This window comes from Sparus aurata, chromosome 14 (genome assembly GCF_900880675.1).
Source record: "Sparus aurata chromosome 14, fSpaAur1.1, whole genome shotgun sequence".
In the NCBI taxonomy this organism is placed as follows: Eukaryota; Metazoa; Chordata; class Actinopteri; order Spariformes; family Sparidae; genus Sparus; species Sparus aurata.
The window spans coordinates 9410334-9429152 of record NC_044200.1 but is presented as its reverse complement, the minus strand read 5'-3'; the positions used below and the strand labels follow the sequence as shown (position 1 = coordinate 9429152).

The window sequence follows — 18819 nt, the reverse complement described above, 5'->3', positions numbered from 1 at the left end:
TTATCCATATATCTTAATGTGCTATACATAGGTCTGCACTCTAGTGACATGAGCTGTGCTTCACAATTCTGCTGATGACAACAGAGACACAAAGAGGACGTTTATGTGCCCAGTGTGCGTCTGTTGTTTCATCCTTTGAGTCTGGATTCTGAACAGTGAGTCACAACGCGTTCTTGTACTGAATCTCCAAACCTGAGGCCATGTTTAGTGCCCGTACGGTGAGCAAGCAAAGGCTTCACCCTGACATCTCATTGTGCCTCCCGCATGAGTCAGACTCAGTCAGGGGAGGTGCTCCTTATCCAGTCTGATCTCCCAAACTACTTCCTGGAAATCCTCAAGATGCACACACACACAAACACATGTGTGCGCACAGGAGCATGTACATACAGGCACATTCGCATCCTATAGAAATGGATGCACTTGAGAGATAATTCCTTGATGTCGCGCACACACTTCTTACCTTGCTCACAGTTCTTGCCTCCGTAACCTGTCGGGCATTCGCAGCTGTAGGTGTTCCACTTGCTGACACACAATCCTCCGTTCTGGCACGCGACCTTTGTGCAAAAATTCTTCTTTGCGGGACAACCTGGACATCGAACGCATCAACACGTGATTAATATCTGCAGCCGTTTACGTGTCGTGGCTTTAAAAACGCTAACTTTAGTAGCGCGGAGAACTGCACGTCTAACCTTCCGCGGTGCCGTTGTTGGCGATGAAGCTGGCCATGTCGATGGGTTGGCTGTCGATCCGGAGGTTTCTCATGCAGCCCACGAAGTCTCTGTTTCTGACCGGGAAGTCCTCAGGTAGGTTGGGAACTCCGCCAAGCAACAGGGGCCCTGTCAAGTCCAGAGACCTGCAGAGGACACGGATAGAACATACGTAGATCAGCGCAATATCCAAATCTGCTACCCTGTACTTAAATATGTGTTGATGTAAACAACCAGAGTCAGATGTGGACACAAACACACACTGAGCCCACTCGGAATAAAGCCATATTTCAACTACGAAGTTCAGCAATCTTCATTTTTGCTCCTTTTTGTCTGGAAGTGTGTAACAAGCAAATTAGCGACCCTCCATCGACGCCCTGAGTTCACACCAGAAAGGGCGACTGGGGTAAAACATCGGCCCTTCAGTGTGATTGACATCTCCGACAAAAAAAGGTTATTGTGTCCAAAGTTTTTAAGCCGTCACAAGGCTAACCGCTACCATCACCACGACCGAGTCAGGTCCCACGTACTGGGTCATGTAGGAAGCTGCTTACGCCCGACATCAAACGCCAAAGGGCTTTGAGAGATTTAATGTAATGCAATGCTGCAAACACAAAAAAAGATTTACACTTGAACTTAGCCTTAAGAACATTTTCATGCCCAGTCAGTGTAGCAATTCACATATGCTAGACATTTATCTGTTTTTTAATCGGCCGTATGTAAGTAAGCTGTAACGTGACGTAAGACGTACGACGAAGGAATCTGCCTGAATGAATTTGCCACCCAATAAGTCAAATTGGACCAACCAAAATGAAGTATTGCTGGTTACCGTTAAAGAAAGCCGATTCCCGCTCCATTTTATTCTCTACAACAGATTTCAGTCGGATGTTTGTTCGCACCGCATGGCAAGCAGGTGTAATGTGTTTGTGTATTCCAGCTTGATGCAGCTGAAGAACAGCATCCCCTGAACGCCTCTCAGCTTCTGTGACCTGTGCAGCAAGTCTCCCGAAAGAATGTAACCTCATTGAACTCCTCTTTGAAGCTTTCTCTTTCTCTCTCTCTTTTCTCTCCATCCGTCCCCACCCTCTGCACACTAAATGTGTTTCAGCATGCCAACATGCTCTCAGGAAAAAAACTACTCACACTATAAAAATTAAAACTAATTAGCGTGTGGTAAACTCAGAGGGAATCGTATTATGCTCGTGTCGAGGTGAGGTTTTTGCTTCGTCTCTGAGGGCGCGTCTTACAGCAGAGAGGACGCGAGGATGAACACAGAGATTAGGAGACAAAAGGAGGAGAGGATAGCGGGATGAGAGTAGTGTAAGACGTTGTAATGAAGGCAATCTGACGTAGACCCCGAGGCACAACGACTATAAATCTGACTAGTATGCGTGTGCAGCGCGCACGGGTTGAACTGGAGATATTAAATGTGACGACCTAAAGCGAGGTCTAAATAAGAAAAGAAAAGGTGAAACTGTGAAAAACAAAGAGAGACCGGAGCTTACTTCTTCTGTCCGGTCTGGGTGCCCTGGGCGGCGCAGGAGTAGTTGCCAATCTGCTTCCCGAAGCGAATCGCCATAGAGATGTCGCAGTCGTCCACGGCGACCACAGCCACCTTTTCTCCAGAGGGCCCATGAGGGATGCCAAGACGCCCGATGTTTGGCTGAAATAAAACATGCATTCATGTTCAATTACATGTTGACATGATGAGTCAGTTGTATCACCTGAACAAGACAATTTGGGAACATTTAGGTGTGAAAGATAGCAGGCAGAGAAGTAAAGACAAACAGTGAGATAAAGATAATGGATAAATATCTAAAATGAAAATGTAAGGGTAATGGGTAAATAACACTATTGCAGATATCTAACTGTAATAAACAGCTCAAATAGCCAGCTAAAGGCAGGGCTAATTGCTAAATGGTTAAACTATATATGTAGCTAAAAGGAATTGATAGACAGTTAAAATAGCTGGCTAACGTTGATGGGTAAATGGCTGAAAGAGCTCAAAGGAATGGATTATGGTTTGGCTAGCAAAAAGCTAGCTAGCTAAAAATAAGAAAGTTCACTATGAGCTAAAGTCGTGAATAAATGGAAATAGTTAGCTAAAAGTCATTTATATTTGATTGGAATATATAGCTTTATTATAGAAATAGTTATCAAACATAATTTTGTAATTGTTAAATATGGCTTAACAATGGATAAACAGTTGAAAATATTAGCTACAAGTACTGGTAAATGGTTGAATAACTCAAAGTAGAGAATAAACTGTTTAATGGAAAGCTAAAGCTAAAAATACCATTATGGTGTAGTGTGGTATCTGTCAGGCTGTGTTTGTTTGTGTGTGTGTGTGTGTGTGTGTGTGTGTGTGTGAGCGTGTGTGTGTGTGTGTGTGTGTGTGTGTGTGTGTGTGTGTGCGTGTGTGTGTGTTTGGGGGGTTCTGACATGAAAGACTGGGAACACTGCTCTTGCCAGATTTCCAATATTATGTTTTTTTTTACGGTGTATTGTTACGTAAATAACCTCAACTGACTGAATTTATTCAAAACATTTAATGGTTGATTTCTCCCTTAATTTCTTTTTTATTCAATGTGAGAAAATTGGCCAGGACGCAGCTTTGGTGCCCGATCAGCTCTACACAAACAATGTCTAGCTGACTTTAGCCGCCTTGGAGTGGAAGCACACAGGCCCGTCTTGGCTTAAGGTGACAAAAAGCCCCATTGTGCGTTCGCTCACACCTAATGATTACAAAGTAGGCTAATTCCTCCATCAAGGCCTGTGGCCGGCAAATGTTGATCTGAGAAAATGTGGATCAGCTTAGAATATCAGGCCACCAAATCCCTTTAGTTTTTTTGTGGTAATATCTAACCTGAGAGCAAAGTTCACTGGAGCGTTTCATAAACAATGGTGGCCTTGGAACAGGAAGCAGAGGGAATTTGAGGAGTTCACAAAAATAAATGCTTCCACCAGTTAAATAAAAAACCCTTTTGTCTTATTGTCATAAAAGTGAAGCACAAGACAGGATGCTGCTAAAGATACAAAGCATTTCGAGACATCAACGAATAAAATGACATTCTCAAGGCAATAAAGGTGATATGAGAAACGTATGTACAGTAAAATGACAGAGCCTGGCTGTGAGTGGCTTACAATAGATCCAAATGATAGGTTATCCCTCTCCCTGCTTTCTCTCCCTGGAGAATGGAAAATCTCATAGCTACAACAACAACACGACAATGGGACTACAGATCCCAGATCTGATCGCAGCGCGGTGTTTACACGAGTCAAACAGGCTGTTAAGAGGCTGACAGTTTGAGCGATAGCGAGGGAGACTTTCAAACCACCGCGGTAGCACACCAGCACGAAACGAAGTTATGAATCAATTTCCTGAATTCATGAATATTTTGATCACAGCAGCCCACGCCAGACACTTTGTTTACTGCCTTCTACCGAATGAATTAGAGGGCAAACGCTGATGAAAGAAACGGAAGAGATGGAGGAAGAAAAAAAAGAGAGGCACGCATAGAAACACAATGTGTAGGCATGTGTTTGTCTGCTTCATAAATAGGATTAGTGTAATGAGATACTGGTGGGGCAGAAACACAGCAAACAAAGGAAAAGGGAAAAGAAAAAAAAAAAGGAGGGCGACAAATAGAAAAGAATGAGCGACGGACAAAAATAGGGAGGTGGACTGAACAGAAATAAGAGCCTGAGAGAGACAGACAAAAGGGAAACTGGCAGACGGGTAGAAAATGAGCAACACAGGGGCGCACTTGTCTCCTATTTTGGCTCAGGTGGGCTCCGGTCCGGGCATATTTTCCAGCCCCCGGGGAGTTTTGTCGCTGCCACTCCCTCTCACTGTGCCCTGTTTTCGACTGATTCCTCTGAAAAACACTTTCACACTTTTCCACAGAGACGGACGGCCTCTGACGCCACCGCTGTCTCCTTTCTCTTTCACTTCTAATCCCATTCGGACTGTCCTTCATTTTTGTTAATTCACTCACACCACAAAAGCATCTCTGGGATGCTGGAGATTCTACAGATTTGCCTACGATCAGTGTCAATAACTACAACTTGATGTGTGTATCCTTAAAGGGTAACTTCACCAATTTTACATATTAAAGTGTGTTCACAGGTCTTGGTGAGTACTACTGCATACGCAAAACAAAAACAAAAGGGTGGTATAAAGTCTTTTGTTGCTCCAGAGGAAGCTGCATGTAATGTGATACATTGGCTACAGTGATGTTACTCAGTGGCTAAGTTGCATTGTGGGTAATGTAGGCGCCAGATGGAAAATTGTTACATATTATCTCTATACTCTAAAACCTGACCTTTAAAATGACTTAAAGATATTGTTACATTATCAAAACAGTTGCTGATTTATTTTCTCTCAATGGACCAGCTGATCACTGATCCAATCTGTGCATCTTTAACATAGCTTTATGATTACTGTATTTCATTCAAATGAAACCCCAACCTCTCACCTAGTTGTGCATGCCTCTGTGTGTCACTAACCTATAATCACCTTGTACGTGGAGCATGTACAGCAATCATGATAGCAGGAAACCACACCCCTGTCACTGGCAACCAGCCAATTGCCCCTCTGCCCTGTACAGTACAGTACAGGTGCCTGCTTGTGTTGAACCCTCCCACCCTCGCCTCCTGACATCACCATGATAACCGCAGACATCCGCCTTCGATGGAACTAAAACTCTTGTTGGGGCGTCCCACTCTTGTCTGCCGGGGCGTAAATCAAATCGAATCAAACGTAGATTGAGTCTGTGCTAAAAAAAAAAAGTCTTCAGCTGTCGTGATTTAATGTGTCGTTGCGTAACCTGGATTCTACTTCCTGACCTGACACGACGGCAGCCTGTGGTTGAAGCGCCGCGCACCGGGGAAATCTGTCTGCTGCGGCAGAAACGCCTGTTTAATTAAAAACATCCTTGATGATTGTAATTACCTTTAATGCATTAGCCTGCTGTGAAATATGCATGAATGTCCCCTGTGGGTGGCCTGTGATAGAGGGTCCTGCTCCAGAGCTCTCTGGTTCCGTTCCAAAAGTAGCGAAGCCCGCAGCCTGACAGTGTGAAAAATGTTGGTACCATGCAGCCGGCAGCGGCAGAACAATGAAGACCCTAATACGAACAATCAACATGTTCAAAGGAGCTCAACGGTGGTGAAGCAAAGGAGAAAGGAAAGGGGGCAGAGGAGGAGGAAATAACAGCCATCATCCTCCTCTGTAAGTGCATATTCAGCAGAAAACATAAGCTACAAAACACAAAGAGTGGTAATATGCAACTATTTAAGTATATTATAATGTAGTTAGTTAAAACTGCTGCTTAAAAGGAAAATATTGCCTTCAGAATATGATCAAGCAATAGGGATAACGTTTTCTTTGAAAACTTTGAAAATGTAGTCATTATCTGCCCACCCCCCACGTCGGTTCAAAGTTTTGTAGTCCACAAAGCATTTCTGGAGCTTCACAGTCAAACCGCATTGCATCATTCTCCTAAACAACTGAAGTAGATGGGGACTTGTTTTAAAATGTTAAAACATTTCCAAGAAAAAAAACATAAAATTCATACAACTCATCCAGTGGAATCAAAGTCTCAAGAAGCCCTGAATCCTTCACTGTAGCTGCTGAGCTAAAAGCACTATCACGCACCCGTCTGAAGTGGGTGCACACGCTCGACCCCACATAGTTGTGAATAACGTCTTTTCAAATCAGTGTGGGATCTATCAAATTCTGGAGACTTCAGACTGACGGACTAACAGTAGTAGTAGTTTTAAAATGTGAAGAGGAAGTGCTTCATTCCTCCCGTAACCACTGCTCCCAGGGAGCTGCTGAGGCCTATGATGAAGCAGAAAGTTTTGGAAATACACTTTTTTGCTTTTTTTTTTCCAAGGGTGATATGGTGAGACAGAGATCAGTCTCACATGCACGCCACTGATAAATGTTGAACAAATACTTTTTTCAAACCGGTAGCGAAATGATAACAAGAGGGAAAGTATGAGGAGGGCGACAAAAGGTAATTTGTCTCCCAGATAAACTGACTCACTCGGTGACTCCACTTACACAGGAATCTGCAGTGAGGACGATCATAATCTTATCATCTCTTTTGAGTTAAGTCAGGCGAGGAGGGGGGACGAGATAAAGACAGGAAGCAAAACACGGGAGAGAAAGAGAGACACCCGCAGACATAATGGACCTGCAACCCAAATTCCCAGAGGGTGCAGCTGTTACATGTGCTGACAATTCATGCCGATACATACGCATGCATGTACCCACTGTGAAAGCACCAAACTACATGTACTGAGGGTATCTGTGAAATGTGTGGATAATGTGTAGAGGATACAGAAGGATTACTGCAGCTGTTGGTGCACGACTGCTCGGGGCTCATGGGTACACGGTCCTTACACACACACATTCACAAACACTGACTTGACAAAAAAACAATATTAAAACCACGTTTCTGAAGTGTGATAATGTAAACGATGGTCGACAAAACATTTACAAAGCCACTCATAAAGGAGCAATATGTAAGAGCTGGCCACCTGTTTTTTTTTTTTTTTTGTTTGTTTTTTTTTTATATGGTTTATTTGATAGGGACAGATACAGATCATGTGGGTTGTACAACAATCCAACAGAAAGCATCATAGCATTTATAGCCTTAGCTAATTTCCAATGCCCGTCCCTAGAGGGGCCTTTAAAATAACATACAAAAAACCTGTTTTTTTTTTGTTTTTTTAAAAACATCTTATCCATTCATCCAACCCTCCACTCAACCATCTATCCATCAATTCATAAACAATATCTTCCTATCCATTCATCCATCCCTCCGTTCATCCATAGAATATATTAAATAACATGATAACATATTGGCCTATCTTTCCCTGAATCTTGGCCTAGAAATGAACTAACATGATGCAGGTACATACACGTACACAAGCTGTGTTCAATGCAAAGAGAAAGGAGCCAGAATATCAGCAGCTAGCAGCCGCTAGCTTTGTAAGCTCAGTTAGCAGTGCAGCTAGCACTCTGCCCGGAGCGGGGAGCTGAGAGCAGCGGGTGAGTGTTTGTGTTGCTAGTTATTGGTTAAGTTAAGTAGCCACTCTTTAGGTACAAGCTGGCTAGTGGCTAGGTGGTTAGCATGCTAACTGCAACAGATATCTCTACAGCATCAAACATGGATGTGTTCAACATTATGTAAAAACTGTTATTTGGCAAACACACAAAAAACTTTTTTACAATTTTGTTTTTTCGATATGGAGGCGTTTCAGAAGTGACTTTTAAATCTTGTCCTAAATTAACCTTAGCGTTCACTTAGCTGAGCGTGTCTGTTTGTGTGACCACGGCCTGTAGAACTGTATATGGTTTCAGGCTTCTCTCTGACCCATGGTTTTAAAGAGCTCTTGGCCCCCCGCTTTGAGGGGCCCCATGAGAGTCTCTTATTTACCCTCTGCCCGAGTAGGGGACTGTTGAAGATTCCCTCTCTCTAAGGTGTCGTCTCCAGGGGCGATAGGCTTGCCGCAGCCATGGCAATGCACTTGATCCCCGCGGCTGGCCACAAAGGAGTCACAAGGAGGGCAGAGGACGCGAGTGGATGGAGGAGCGCACGTGCACACACACACACACACACACACACACAGATTCGTAGACAGTCCAATATAAGCTAAAAAACTGCTACATGCACACCTATTTTCCGAATATACACACACACCCCATGTTCCTTCTAGCAACACACACACTCTACACCTCTATTACTGGTCTGCCTGTCAGAGCTGACATGATGACTCAACCAACCCTGCGGCCGGGATAAAGATCCATACTCCACAGATTGAGTTACATGCAAAACACGGTTTGACAACTTAGTCAGAAAACACCTTTAACACTGTCAGACTGAGCGGCTTACGACCAGGAAATGTGTGTGTGTGTAGAGGGTGGGATAGAGGGAATACCCGGTGGTGATTAAGTGTTGTTGTGCGTGTGTTTGGGGACTGTGGGAAGGATGTCTGTAGAATATGTTTAGGCGTGTGTGTTGAGTGAGCACGCGGCAAGCTTGCATGTGTGTGTGCGTGTGAGGCAGGAAGTGGCTATAGTAGGGAGCAGACGGCAACACGGTTCGTTTCGATAATAAAGGAAAAAGGACACACACTCTCTTATTTTATTTGGGCTTGCCTGAGGAAATACCATTGTTTCTCTGACTGCTGGATGAAAGTCACAATGGATGTGATCTCCTCCTTGTGTGTGTGTGTGTGTGTGTGTGTGTGTGTATGTGTGTGTGTGTGTGTGTGTGTGTGTGCGTGTGTGTGTATGTGTGTGTGTTTTTCCCAGAGTTAAATTGAGGTAAACACAAGAAGAAAAAAAACATGCTTCAATTATAATAACACAAGTGTTTTAGTGCTTCAGAATAAACTGGAGCCAAAATAAAGACGGGCATCCAACCAAAACCAATATGTCTGTTTGATGTGTGTGTGGTGAGTGTGTGTACAAAGTTTTTTTGTTTTTTTTTGGCCCTGTCATGCTCGGGCTAGTGTGTCCCACCTTCCCTGTGGCAGCAACAGACTCTGTCATGTCCACATTACCTCACCTGCCCTCTGGCTATGTAAACCAAGAAGTGTGAATTATTCAAACACACACACACACACAGAGACACACACACACACACACACTCACAGTTCCCAGAGGCTTTTACACAAGGCTACGATGTCCCGTGTTCAAGCCTATATGTTACTGCCGTCTTCATCGTCTCATCGCACCTCTTCCATCCATCAGTGTAACAGATGGACGGCGGCCATTGTTGCCGTGTAGCTTTCAAGCAGCAAAACAAATGCGCAGACGACACGGACACTGAGGTGAATGTAACTGTATCCCGTTTGGAACAGCTTGAGAAAATTCCTTTTACAAGTCGACAGGCAGGGCCACCTGCCCCGTGCACTGACATCAGGGGCATTACCTTGTAATTGAGGTTGTTTCAACGGCTTGTTAAAGCATATTTTACAGGCAGCGTTTGTCCCTTTGACTCATTCTGCATGATTAATCTCTTCCGCCCCTCCTCTAGATTTGGTTCCTTGGATATGTTTAGTCTTGATTTGTGGTGAAATACGTTTTAACTTGCAGTTTTGCCTTAACTAAATAAAAAACGCCTGATAATCAAACAGGGGTGTGATTTTGGAACCACTTTTAAGATAGCCAGCACAATGTGGACAGTGAATTCAGTTTTTGTGTTTTAAACTACTTCTACTTAAATCGTCTCTTTCCTTTTGTTCTCACTTTTTTTACAAGCAGATGCAGTAATGCACCTTGATGCTGGTTGCCATCTGCCATAAAAGGTCAAAAAGAAGAAGATATAGTAGCTAACTAGCTAGCGAGCTACTACCAGAGTGTTTCACTATTCACCTGAAAACAGTTAGCTTGATTTTCTTTTTTTTGGGGGGGAGGGGGGGGTGGACTTTGGAATCTGATCATGACAGGCCTATTCTATTATCATTTAACATTTTTGAAAATACACAGACTTTAAATGAAAATGTGCAGATCCTACGAGCAGCCTGTTAGCTTAGCTTAGCAGAAAGACCAGAAGCAGAGGGATGTGGCTAGCCTGGCTCATTCAAAAGGTAATAAAAACTGCCTACTATCATGTTATATCTCATTTGTTAAATCTATTCCAAAATCCAAAATTGTGGTGTTACTTCCACTTCTTAGGCTAAGCTATGCTAACCATCGCTTGGCTCTAGCTTCATAGTTACCTCACAGACATGAGAGTGGTATCAATCCTCTCATCTGACTCTCGACAAGGAAAGTGAGGAGTCGTATCTGTAATATAGAAAGCAGTCCCTTATGTTGTGATAAAGTATTCCTGGCAGGACAGGTAAGCCACTTTAATTCCGACAAATTTTAAATGTACAAGACATGTCTAACCAATCTAATCTCTGAGGCAGCCGCTGCTGTAAAGTGGCCATCTAGACTTTATCTAAACTGAGCATAAACCAATTAAGGATCACCAGGAGTGATGCCAACGTTTCGCAGTGGGACAATAAAGCTGAACTTGATAGGGATCATATAAGAGATAAGAGATGTACGCAAGTGGAAAAAGATTAGAGAGAAAGACAGACACAAGAGGAGGAGGAGGAGGGATACGCATTAGTGCCAGAAACTATGGAGTGGCAATAAACAATATGGATGTTTTATCTCAACATAATTTCTACACATCCTTTTCCCTCTCCCCCCCCAAATTCCACTGTCTGTCTCTCTCAATTTTAATAAGAGGCTTAGGTCATGCTAGGTGAGGTGTGTGAAATTTCCTCCTTTCAGTGACACACACACACACACACACTCCCTCACATCACAGGGGAGTGAGGAAGGAATGTAAAAATGAGCGAGGGTGAAAAGAAACGAGAGAGAGAGAAAGAGAGAGAGAGAGAGAGATGTCGATGGGGTTGGGCAGTCGTGTTTGAAGGCGGTCTGCAGTGACAGATTTATCAGATTCATCTTCAGTCCGCGATGACACAATACTGTACACATCTGCTGTTCCTACTGACTGGAAACTCACTCATCTAGACAAACACACCCATAAATGTCAGCATATATAGGTTCAACCGATGTGGGTGTTTTAAGACTGATCGGCTGGCAGTCATAACATCTGCACTGAGACCCTTTCTTGATGTACGGCTTCAGAAACAAGGCTATCATCTACCTCTATCTCAAGGCTAGCTAGCTAAACTGTCCTTGGGCTGGAATGGACAGCTCCATCCTTGGGTGCTATAGGTGCTCTTAGCTTGCTAGGTGTAGCTCCACCAATGTATGCTATCAAGTAGAAAAGCTGTACAATACTTAAATGTTTAAAAACCTGTCAAAAACCACCTATTATGGAGGCTGTTGGACTGGTATCCCAGGCAGTTAGCCTCCGCCAACTGGAGGACAGTTTAGCTAGTTAGCCTTGAGACATACCGAAGCCAGGAGAGGTAAGTTAATGACAAAAGACATTTTTAAAGGTGGGGGGCCCCAGTGCAGGAGTGGCGTGGTAAAATGGGGTGTTTCTGTAATAAAACCAATTTCTTTAAAATAATCCACTGACCTGTTTTAACGCTTTTTTAGTTTACATTTACTACAACAGACTGCATCAGTTTAAAGATCATTTTAACCGTGCCACACCTCGTCTCACACATCGACACAGTAGGTTGTAGAGGAAGGTGTCAACCACACAAGTGCACAAACCTGAAACTGGGTGTAGACATTCGCTCTATTCAACTGATATCTCGCTATTATTTAGCTAACTCTCTAATTAAAACCAACTAGACTTGTAGGGATCTTAGTGTAACAAAAGAAGAGATTAAGGATGTGATCCAGTCTGGAATAACAGTCTAAACAGACGCGTGTGGGCCGAGAGATATTTGCTGTCCCTGCTCATTACAGGAGCCATCAACAACAACTTCTGAGCGTCGATAATCCGCCCTGACAGAATCGTGTTCGGCCTGGAACGCTGCTGCTGCCAAGGAAAGCACAATCACTGCTCACTGGGAGCAGCCTACCTATCTACCTGCCTGCCAAAGCTCGGATGAGTTTATCTCACCTGAACAAATCTCAATGGAAGAAGCCAGTGATAGATGACAGGTGAGAAAGAAGGTTGTTACTGTGTCAGATCTGCTTGTGCGACACATACGGGCAGCTTCTCCAGCGGGATTTGAGGAATAGAAGACAGCAGATAACTCGGTAGAGCTGGACAGTGATACATAGATAAGAGAAAAAACACATGTGCGCATGCAAAACTGTGGAATAGGAGTAAGAAAGATGCAGCAGTGATGCAACGGAGCAAATCCTCAATCATAGACGCATATTGCACTTTAATACCTCAATGTGTGACTTAAAATGTCTTTCCATTCTTTCCTTCTAACTTGTCTTTCTTGTGTTTCCTGCCACTGTCTGTGCTGAATGTTTTAAAAGCAGAATGTCAGAGCACATGAACATGCAACATTAGGCGGAAGCAGACAAAGCTGAAGGTGAACTCCGGGTTTTGTATCTATCATAGGTACCCTTTGGTGTTTTTAACCACTGGTAGTGCTAATAAGTGATTTTGACGAATGGGTCTCTGTTTTGTTTCACCAAGGAGGAGGGACAAAACAAAAATAAAAGACAAGTTACATCGAACTACCATCTATCCAGTCCACACACCTTCTACAGCCAAACCAAAACCAGAAAACCCCCCAAAATCTATTACAGCCATAACTGAGATCATGTTACCTCTGTATATCTGAGGTAAGCATGCACGGTAGAGTTAGTCCAGTAGACTGTACTAGAAGCAGAGCAAGGGACTAAAATAGGCCCGGGGGGGGAGAAAAAAGCCACCAGTGGGGACTAGGCTAGAGGTCAGAGGTTACCTCCTTCTGATTGAGCTCCAGCCAGGCAGTATAGAGCGGGAGGCGCAGAGCCCCACTGGAGTCCATCAGACTCCCCCCTTCCTGGGAGAGAGACACCGTGAGAGAGAGACACACCGCGTTAGAGCTGCAGCCCACAACCAAGCCACGTCACTATCTTTGTGTGTGTGTGTGTGTGTGTGTGTGTGTGTGTGTGTAATGAGTGTCCATGTTCAGTTTGGGGGACGTTTGACTTCTTTTGAGTACACAGGAAGGAAAAAAAAAAAACTATCAATCACACTTCAGAAACACGTGAAATGCATATATTGTGTAACGTACTGCCTACTGAAGAGCCTGCGGTTGGATCAGCCGCCAACCAATTTGCAGACAATGACGACACCCACAGTAAAACATAATTCCTTTTGTGCCCACTTCAAAAGCAGCTCTCCCACAACCTCACACAATAGGCCACAACTCATGCACTGCCGCCTCGACACAAAGATGTCACTGGCAGATTTATATCACACTGTGAAATACTGTGCTGCGCTCGGAGCAGGTGAAATTTACAGCAGGAAGAGCGCGGGGAATATTCCTTTTGGAGCGAGAACGGGGAAAAAACCTAAAGCCGGCTTCCACGCGTCGACCTACACTGACACAAAACATGATTTAGGAAGAATGTTTACATGCAGCTGTATGGATGACTATGTGTTAGAATAACGATGAGTGATTAAAAGCACTTAAACAACATGTCTCCTCTGATATTAAGTGTATGTGCTTTGTTTCAATAGCCACAGATGCTGTTTAGTGCATTATAATTAGTAAAAGAGTCGTCCCTGGGATCTAACTGCAGTGTGTGTGTGTTTATGCGTGATGATAACCTTAACCGTTTAAGGTCTGGGGAAACCTGCGTCAAGAAGAACAAAGAATAACATGGCCTCTTCCTTTGAAAGCACACCCTGCCGGGGAATGCGGAGTCTGGGGCTTCACCTCGAAAAAAATAACCACTTAACCTCTTTTTTACAAAGCGCTCAGAGAGAAAAAACAAACCTGCGCAGAAACCACGAGATGTCTCCGTCCCTCATCGGAACAAACACATAGGGCACATTGTTCGTCACAACTGAACGAAAGTGTGTGAGTTTGTGTGTGTTCCGTTGCCATGACACAGTCCACCACCTAATAAGGCACGCGGCTGTCCTTCAAAGTCATTACGGCCACCGTGAGGAGCAACATGTGGCCTCGTCTATTAGCAATAAAACCACATCACAAGGAGATGGATGATAACTCCGAAACCACTCACAAGAAGTGGATTTATTTAAAGGGCAATTATCCACTGTCTGTTTGTGTGTGTGTGTGTGTGTGTGTGTGTGTGTGTGTGTGTGTGTGTGTGTGTGTGTGTGTGTGTGTGTGTGTGTGTTTCTCATCTCATCCTGGAAACCCAATAAACCCGGAAACATCAACAAAGACCCAGACGGAGAATACAAAGAGGAGTGTAGCAGCTATTTATATTATAGCACAGATAACTGTTCGGGGCATCTCCCCTTGAGAAAGACAGGTGAGAAAACCTTCGTTTGTAACATTCGATAAGAGTGACAATGTCTTTGATTATTATGGTTTTGACTCCATCATACTGGTCCACTTATACCCCTTTCACACTGGAAAAAAAGCCCACTATCACACACTTACATCTGGCTTCATTTTGGAAGAAATGTCCAATCCGCACTCACTCCATGCTATAATGATTCTGCAGCAAACAGGAAAAGCAAGCAGGAAACATCACACATTTTTTATCCCTCTTCCAGCACAATCCCGTGTCATGCAAATATTTTTCCTTCTGTCGCCATTCATGCAGTTTCTGGAGTTTGAAAGAGAATGATAAAAGTTATAAAAGTTATCACAGCACAGCCCTGTTCTCTTTTTTCCAGCGCGTAGCACAGAAAGCACAGAAAATCTTTACCTTTTACTTTATCTGCTGCTAAATTTGAAACAAATGAAATAAAGATGATTTTGATATTGTGCGTTTCCTCAGTTTTTAACAACTTAGCAACAAATGTGCCACCCATGCAACTGATCTTTTGGCCACTTGGTAGCCCCAGAAAAAAACACGACATAGTGACATTTAAGTCAGTATAGCTAATGTGTTAGCCAACAGTAGCTTATTCACACACTGAACAGGCACAGCACAACATTCATTCATTTGCAGTTGTGTTTCTAATATCAAGTCTAATATACTGATTTCTTTTTGCTCCGTTTTTGGTCACCACCAACTCTAGATGCTCCACTTTGTTCACCAGTTAGTCATTAACTGTGTTGGGCAGTTCGTCTCAAGTTAATCTGTCAGCTAAGAGCTAACAGCTGCATGCAAGAGCTGGAAACAACACTGATGAGACAGGTAAGAGTGAACTAATCGTATACTATGCTATAATATAGTAGAGAAATATCGAACATAGTTACTTTAAAAATTGGATGCCTCACTGCATATCTATCTATATCACTTGTTCAGTCTAAAGGTGTTGTAGATCCTTCAAAACTAAGTCTAGATTAATTGCTAAAGGGACATGTAATGGCATTTCGGTGTCAAAGTCAGGTTTTCAATACTATCACTGATGCAAAATGAGTGAAAGTACTGCAGCAGGACCTTTCCTTATTTGACTTAATCCAGCGGATCTAAATGCAGCTGAGTGGTTGAGTCACATCAAGTGGTTCAGACCGGCAGAGGTGGAATCCAAAAATACACACACAGTATATCCAAAAGCACTTCAAACTATGTTGTGAAGTAATTTGCACTTATGCTCTGATGATTAAAGTCCTGCCATGTAAACAGCACCAGAGTGAGAGCGAGGGAGGGAGGGAGGGAAGGAGGGACGGCAGAAGCAGAAACAGTGAACTTTTGGTACTTGCTGGCGATGAGAGCCGGCTAAGCCTGTCTGGGAACGCCATTCACACACCCTAGGTGTAATCATCATAGCCCGTATTAGCCAGTGTAACACTATTAACATGTCTAGCATCAAGCCTTCACTCAGCATTGCAAACATACTGCAAACACACAGGCATGTCGCATCTGCAGCCGCGCTCTGTCTCACAGACTTTGGCACTATGCGGACGGATCACATGGAACCTAATTATAGTTTATTCCCACTTGCGGTTGTCAGTTAATTGGTGTTTCACTTTTTAAGCATTTTTTTCACTCTTGATTCTCGTTTGAAGATCGCTGATGAAGCGTTTTTGGTGTTTCTGCTTCCAGTGTGAACTCATACTTCCAGAGAAGTCATATTTTTGTCACCACTGGGAACCAAAGTTAGTGAAAGTCACCGTTGAGATTCTCATCCAGTAATGACAGCTTTAAATCCACAAGGAAAAACTTAAAATGACAAGCAACCGCAGTGGATTTTGGGTTAGCACTTACGGACATCATTAAATTACGATGCACAAAAAGAGTTTGTCTTGCATGTAATTACTGTGGACATGTCTGGATTACAGTGTGTGCTAGATGCTGTAAATGGAGAACTTGATGTGATTTAGGATTTCATGAACTATTGATGTGTCAAAACAATTATAGCTCATGTTCCATTTATTTTAGCTTTCTGGATCAGTGCAGGGAGGTGTTGCTCTGTTGAAAGCTACTTGAAAAACTAGAACGGTACATGTTTCTTTCAAGGCAAAACCTCTATTAAAACAATTATCATTTTTTACAGCGTGATCGTGGTTGTGTTTATATTAAAATTCAACGGAAATGAAATAAGTCAAGCATTCCTCGTCTATTCACAGTTATTGTACCCTGATGTAATCCACGCAGGTGGCCCGGAAGATAAACTCATGATACAGTTGACATCATGCCCAGTGTCCAGCTAAATAACATCATTTCCTGCAATGAGAGACATCATTTCCTGTACTCGGCTTACATCCAAACCTGAGACCAAACCTCCTGCTGCACATCTCCGCGATTTATCTGTTTGTGTGCGTTTCCTGTTTAGGGTTCCCCTTGCTGACACACACATACACACACACACACACACACACGACTGTCCTTGAGACTCTGCACTGTGGAATTTCAAACATGTCTTTATCCTTCCACTTCTATTGTGTAACATGTCTAATAGCAGTACGGACATATGCACAAATTCAAAAACACACTAACACAGACACACAGACACACCCACACACACACAGACACGCACACCCAGAGAAGCCCTCTATTTGTCTGCCCCCCGCAGATGCAAACACACGCACACACACAGCTTTCCAACCGACCCAGATCATTGCAACAATGGCAGGTCCATGTCTGTTGTCATGCCAACCCTCCCGACCTTTCACCTCTGTTTTTTTAAGCAGAAGCACCCTGGTTCTTCTGAAGAGAGCAACGGTGGCTTTAAAAAGGGGGCACCTTCAACCGCCTCATCATTTGACCCAATAAATCACCGTCTGTGCGTGCATGTGTGTATTGTGTGAGTGTGCCGTTAGGACCGTTAAAAAACAACCAAGGGGCCCGTGCGTAGGAACAACTCTGGAATGGGTTGGGCCAACTACTTGTGAATCTTACTAGGTTTGTGTGTTAACTACTTCCTAGTAGTACTAGTGAATTGCTAAATCAGGTTGCACCAAAATTGTCATAGGATATATAAATCAGTTGCCTTGTTATCATCTGTAGCATCATTCAGTCTAAAACAAGTGGAAGCATCAGAAGTGGCACCACCGCTGCCAAGAGAAACAGTTGTAGGGGGCTAAAAGTTATAATATCTCCTTGTTATACATGGAGAGTTAATATATAATGTTCAAAGCTAATAATATTCATGCAGTTCGAAGAATCAAAGGGAAAAAATTATCATGCTCACCTGACTGAAGCTATTTGGTCATTTTGGCTAACGCTAGTGGTATAATGTTTGGTAATTTACACTGTGTCGTGATTTTTTTACAAACTGCAATTTCAAATCTTACTACTTTAAGGTCAACATGATTATTAAATGGCATTTTAATCAAGTGTCATGTTGGATGTGATGTCACCTTGCTTATTTTTCAGACTAAACAATAATATATTAGCAAGCTAACGTTAGTGTTGACAGTTAGCTAGTTCAAAAATCACCATGTACTAGTGACTTCCTCTACAGCTTGGCTGAATTTGATTAAAGCTAATGTTATTAGCGTGTCATGTTTCAGGTGTATTGTGTAATTTCTGTGAAATATCCCTAGTTTTCCTCTTTATTAAACAGAATTTTGACAGCTTTTACTCTTGTCAAACATTATCTTTGTCAGTAAACACTTCAGCAATACAACATTTGCATCTTGCCATTACTGGGTGTAAATATTATGTATGAAATCTCTACATGTGAAGTTATTTGTACAGTGAACCCTGTTTTAATTGAATGATGGATAAATCTAAATTTAGTAAACACTTAAGTGCATACTTCTTCCGTATATGGGATCGTCCAGTTTAACAAAAAACAAAGTACAGGATGTGATTTGTTCCGCATTTGCTTTCACACCCTACTCCAATGCATACACTACATTTTTTCACATTCTTGGAATGGTATTAGAAATAATAAAAACAACATTTTGTTTGAGTTTCTCAAACCAAATACATCAATCATCGGCAGCCATCTTATCAATCTATAGATTCATGAAACCAATGAAAGGCTCCCAGAAAGATAACATATAACAGACAGGGAGCATTAATCATGTGTGTGAGTGCAAGCATGTGTGTGACATGAATCTGGATTACATCACAGTTTCAGTGTTGGGCTCTGATCTTCTCTCTAGTCTCTCCAGGCTACGC

General features: G+C 42.9%; 1 protein-coding gene across 8 annotated transcripts in view; it reads right to left on the bottom strand.

Annotated features, from left to right (window-relative positions):
• Positions 1-18819, bottom strand: part of celsr1a (cadherin EGF LAG seven-pass G-type receptor 1a) — a 96563-nt gene that overhangs the window by 25589 nt on the left and 52155 nt on the right. For 6 of the 8 annotated variants that reach the window (XM_030440396.1, XM_030440398.1, XM_030440401.1 and 3 more), the window contains exons 7-10: positions 13077-13157; positions 2213-2370; positions 690-853; positions 461-586 (exon numbers count right to left, since the gene is read on the bottom strand). In XM_030440396.1, the coding sequence (XP_030296256.1) occupies positions 461-586; positions 690-853; positions 2213-2370; positions 13077-13157 (529 nt within the window). The remainder of the gene's footprint in view (positions 1-460; positions 587-689; positions 854-2212; positions 2371-13076; positions 13158-18819) is intronic. The other 2 variants (XM_030440402.1, XM_030440403.1) reach the window with 1 other exon arrangement.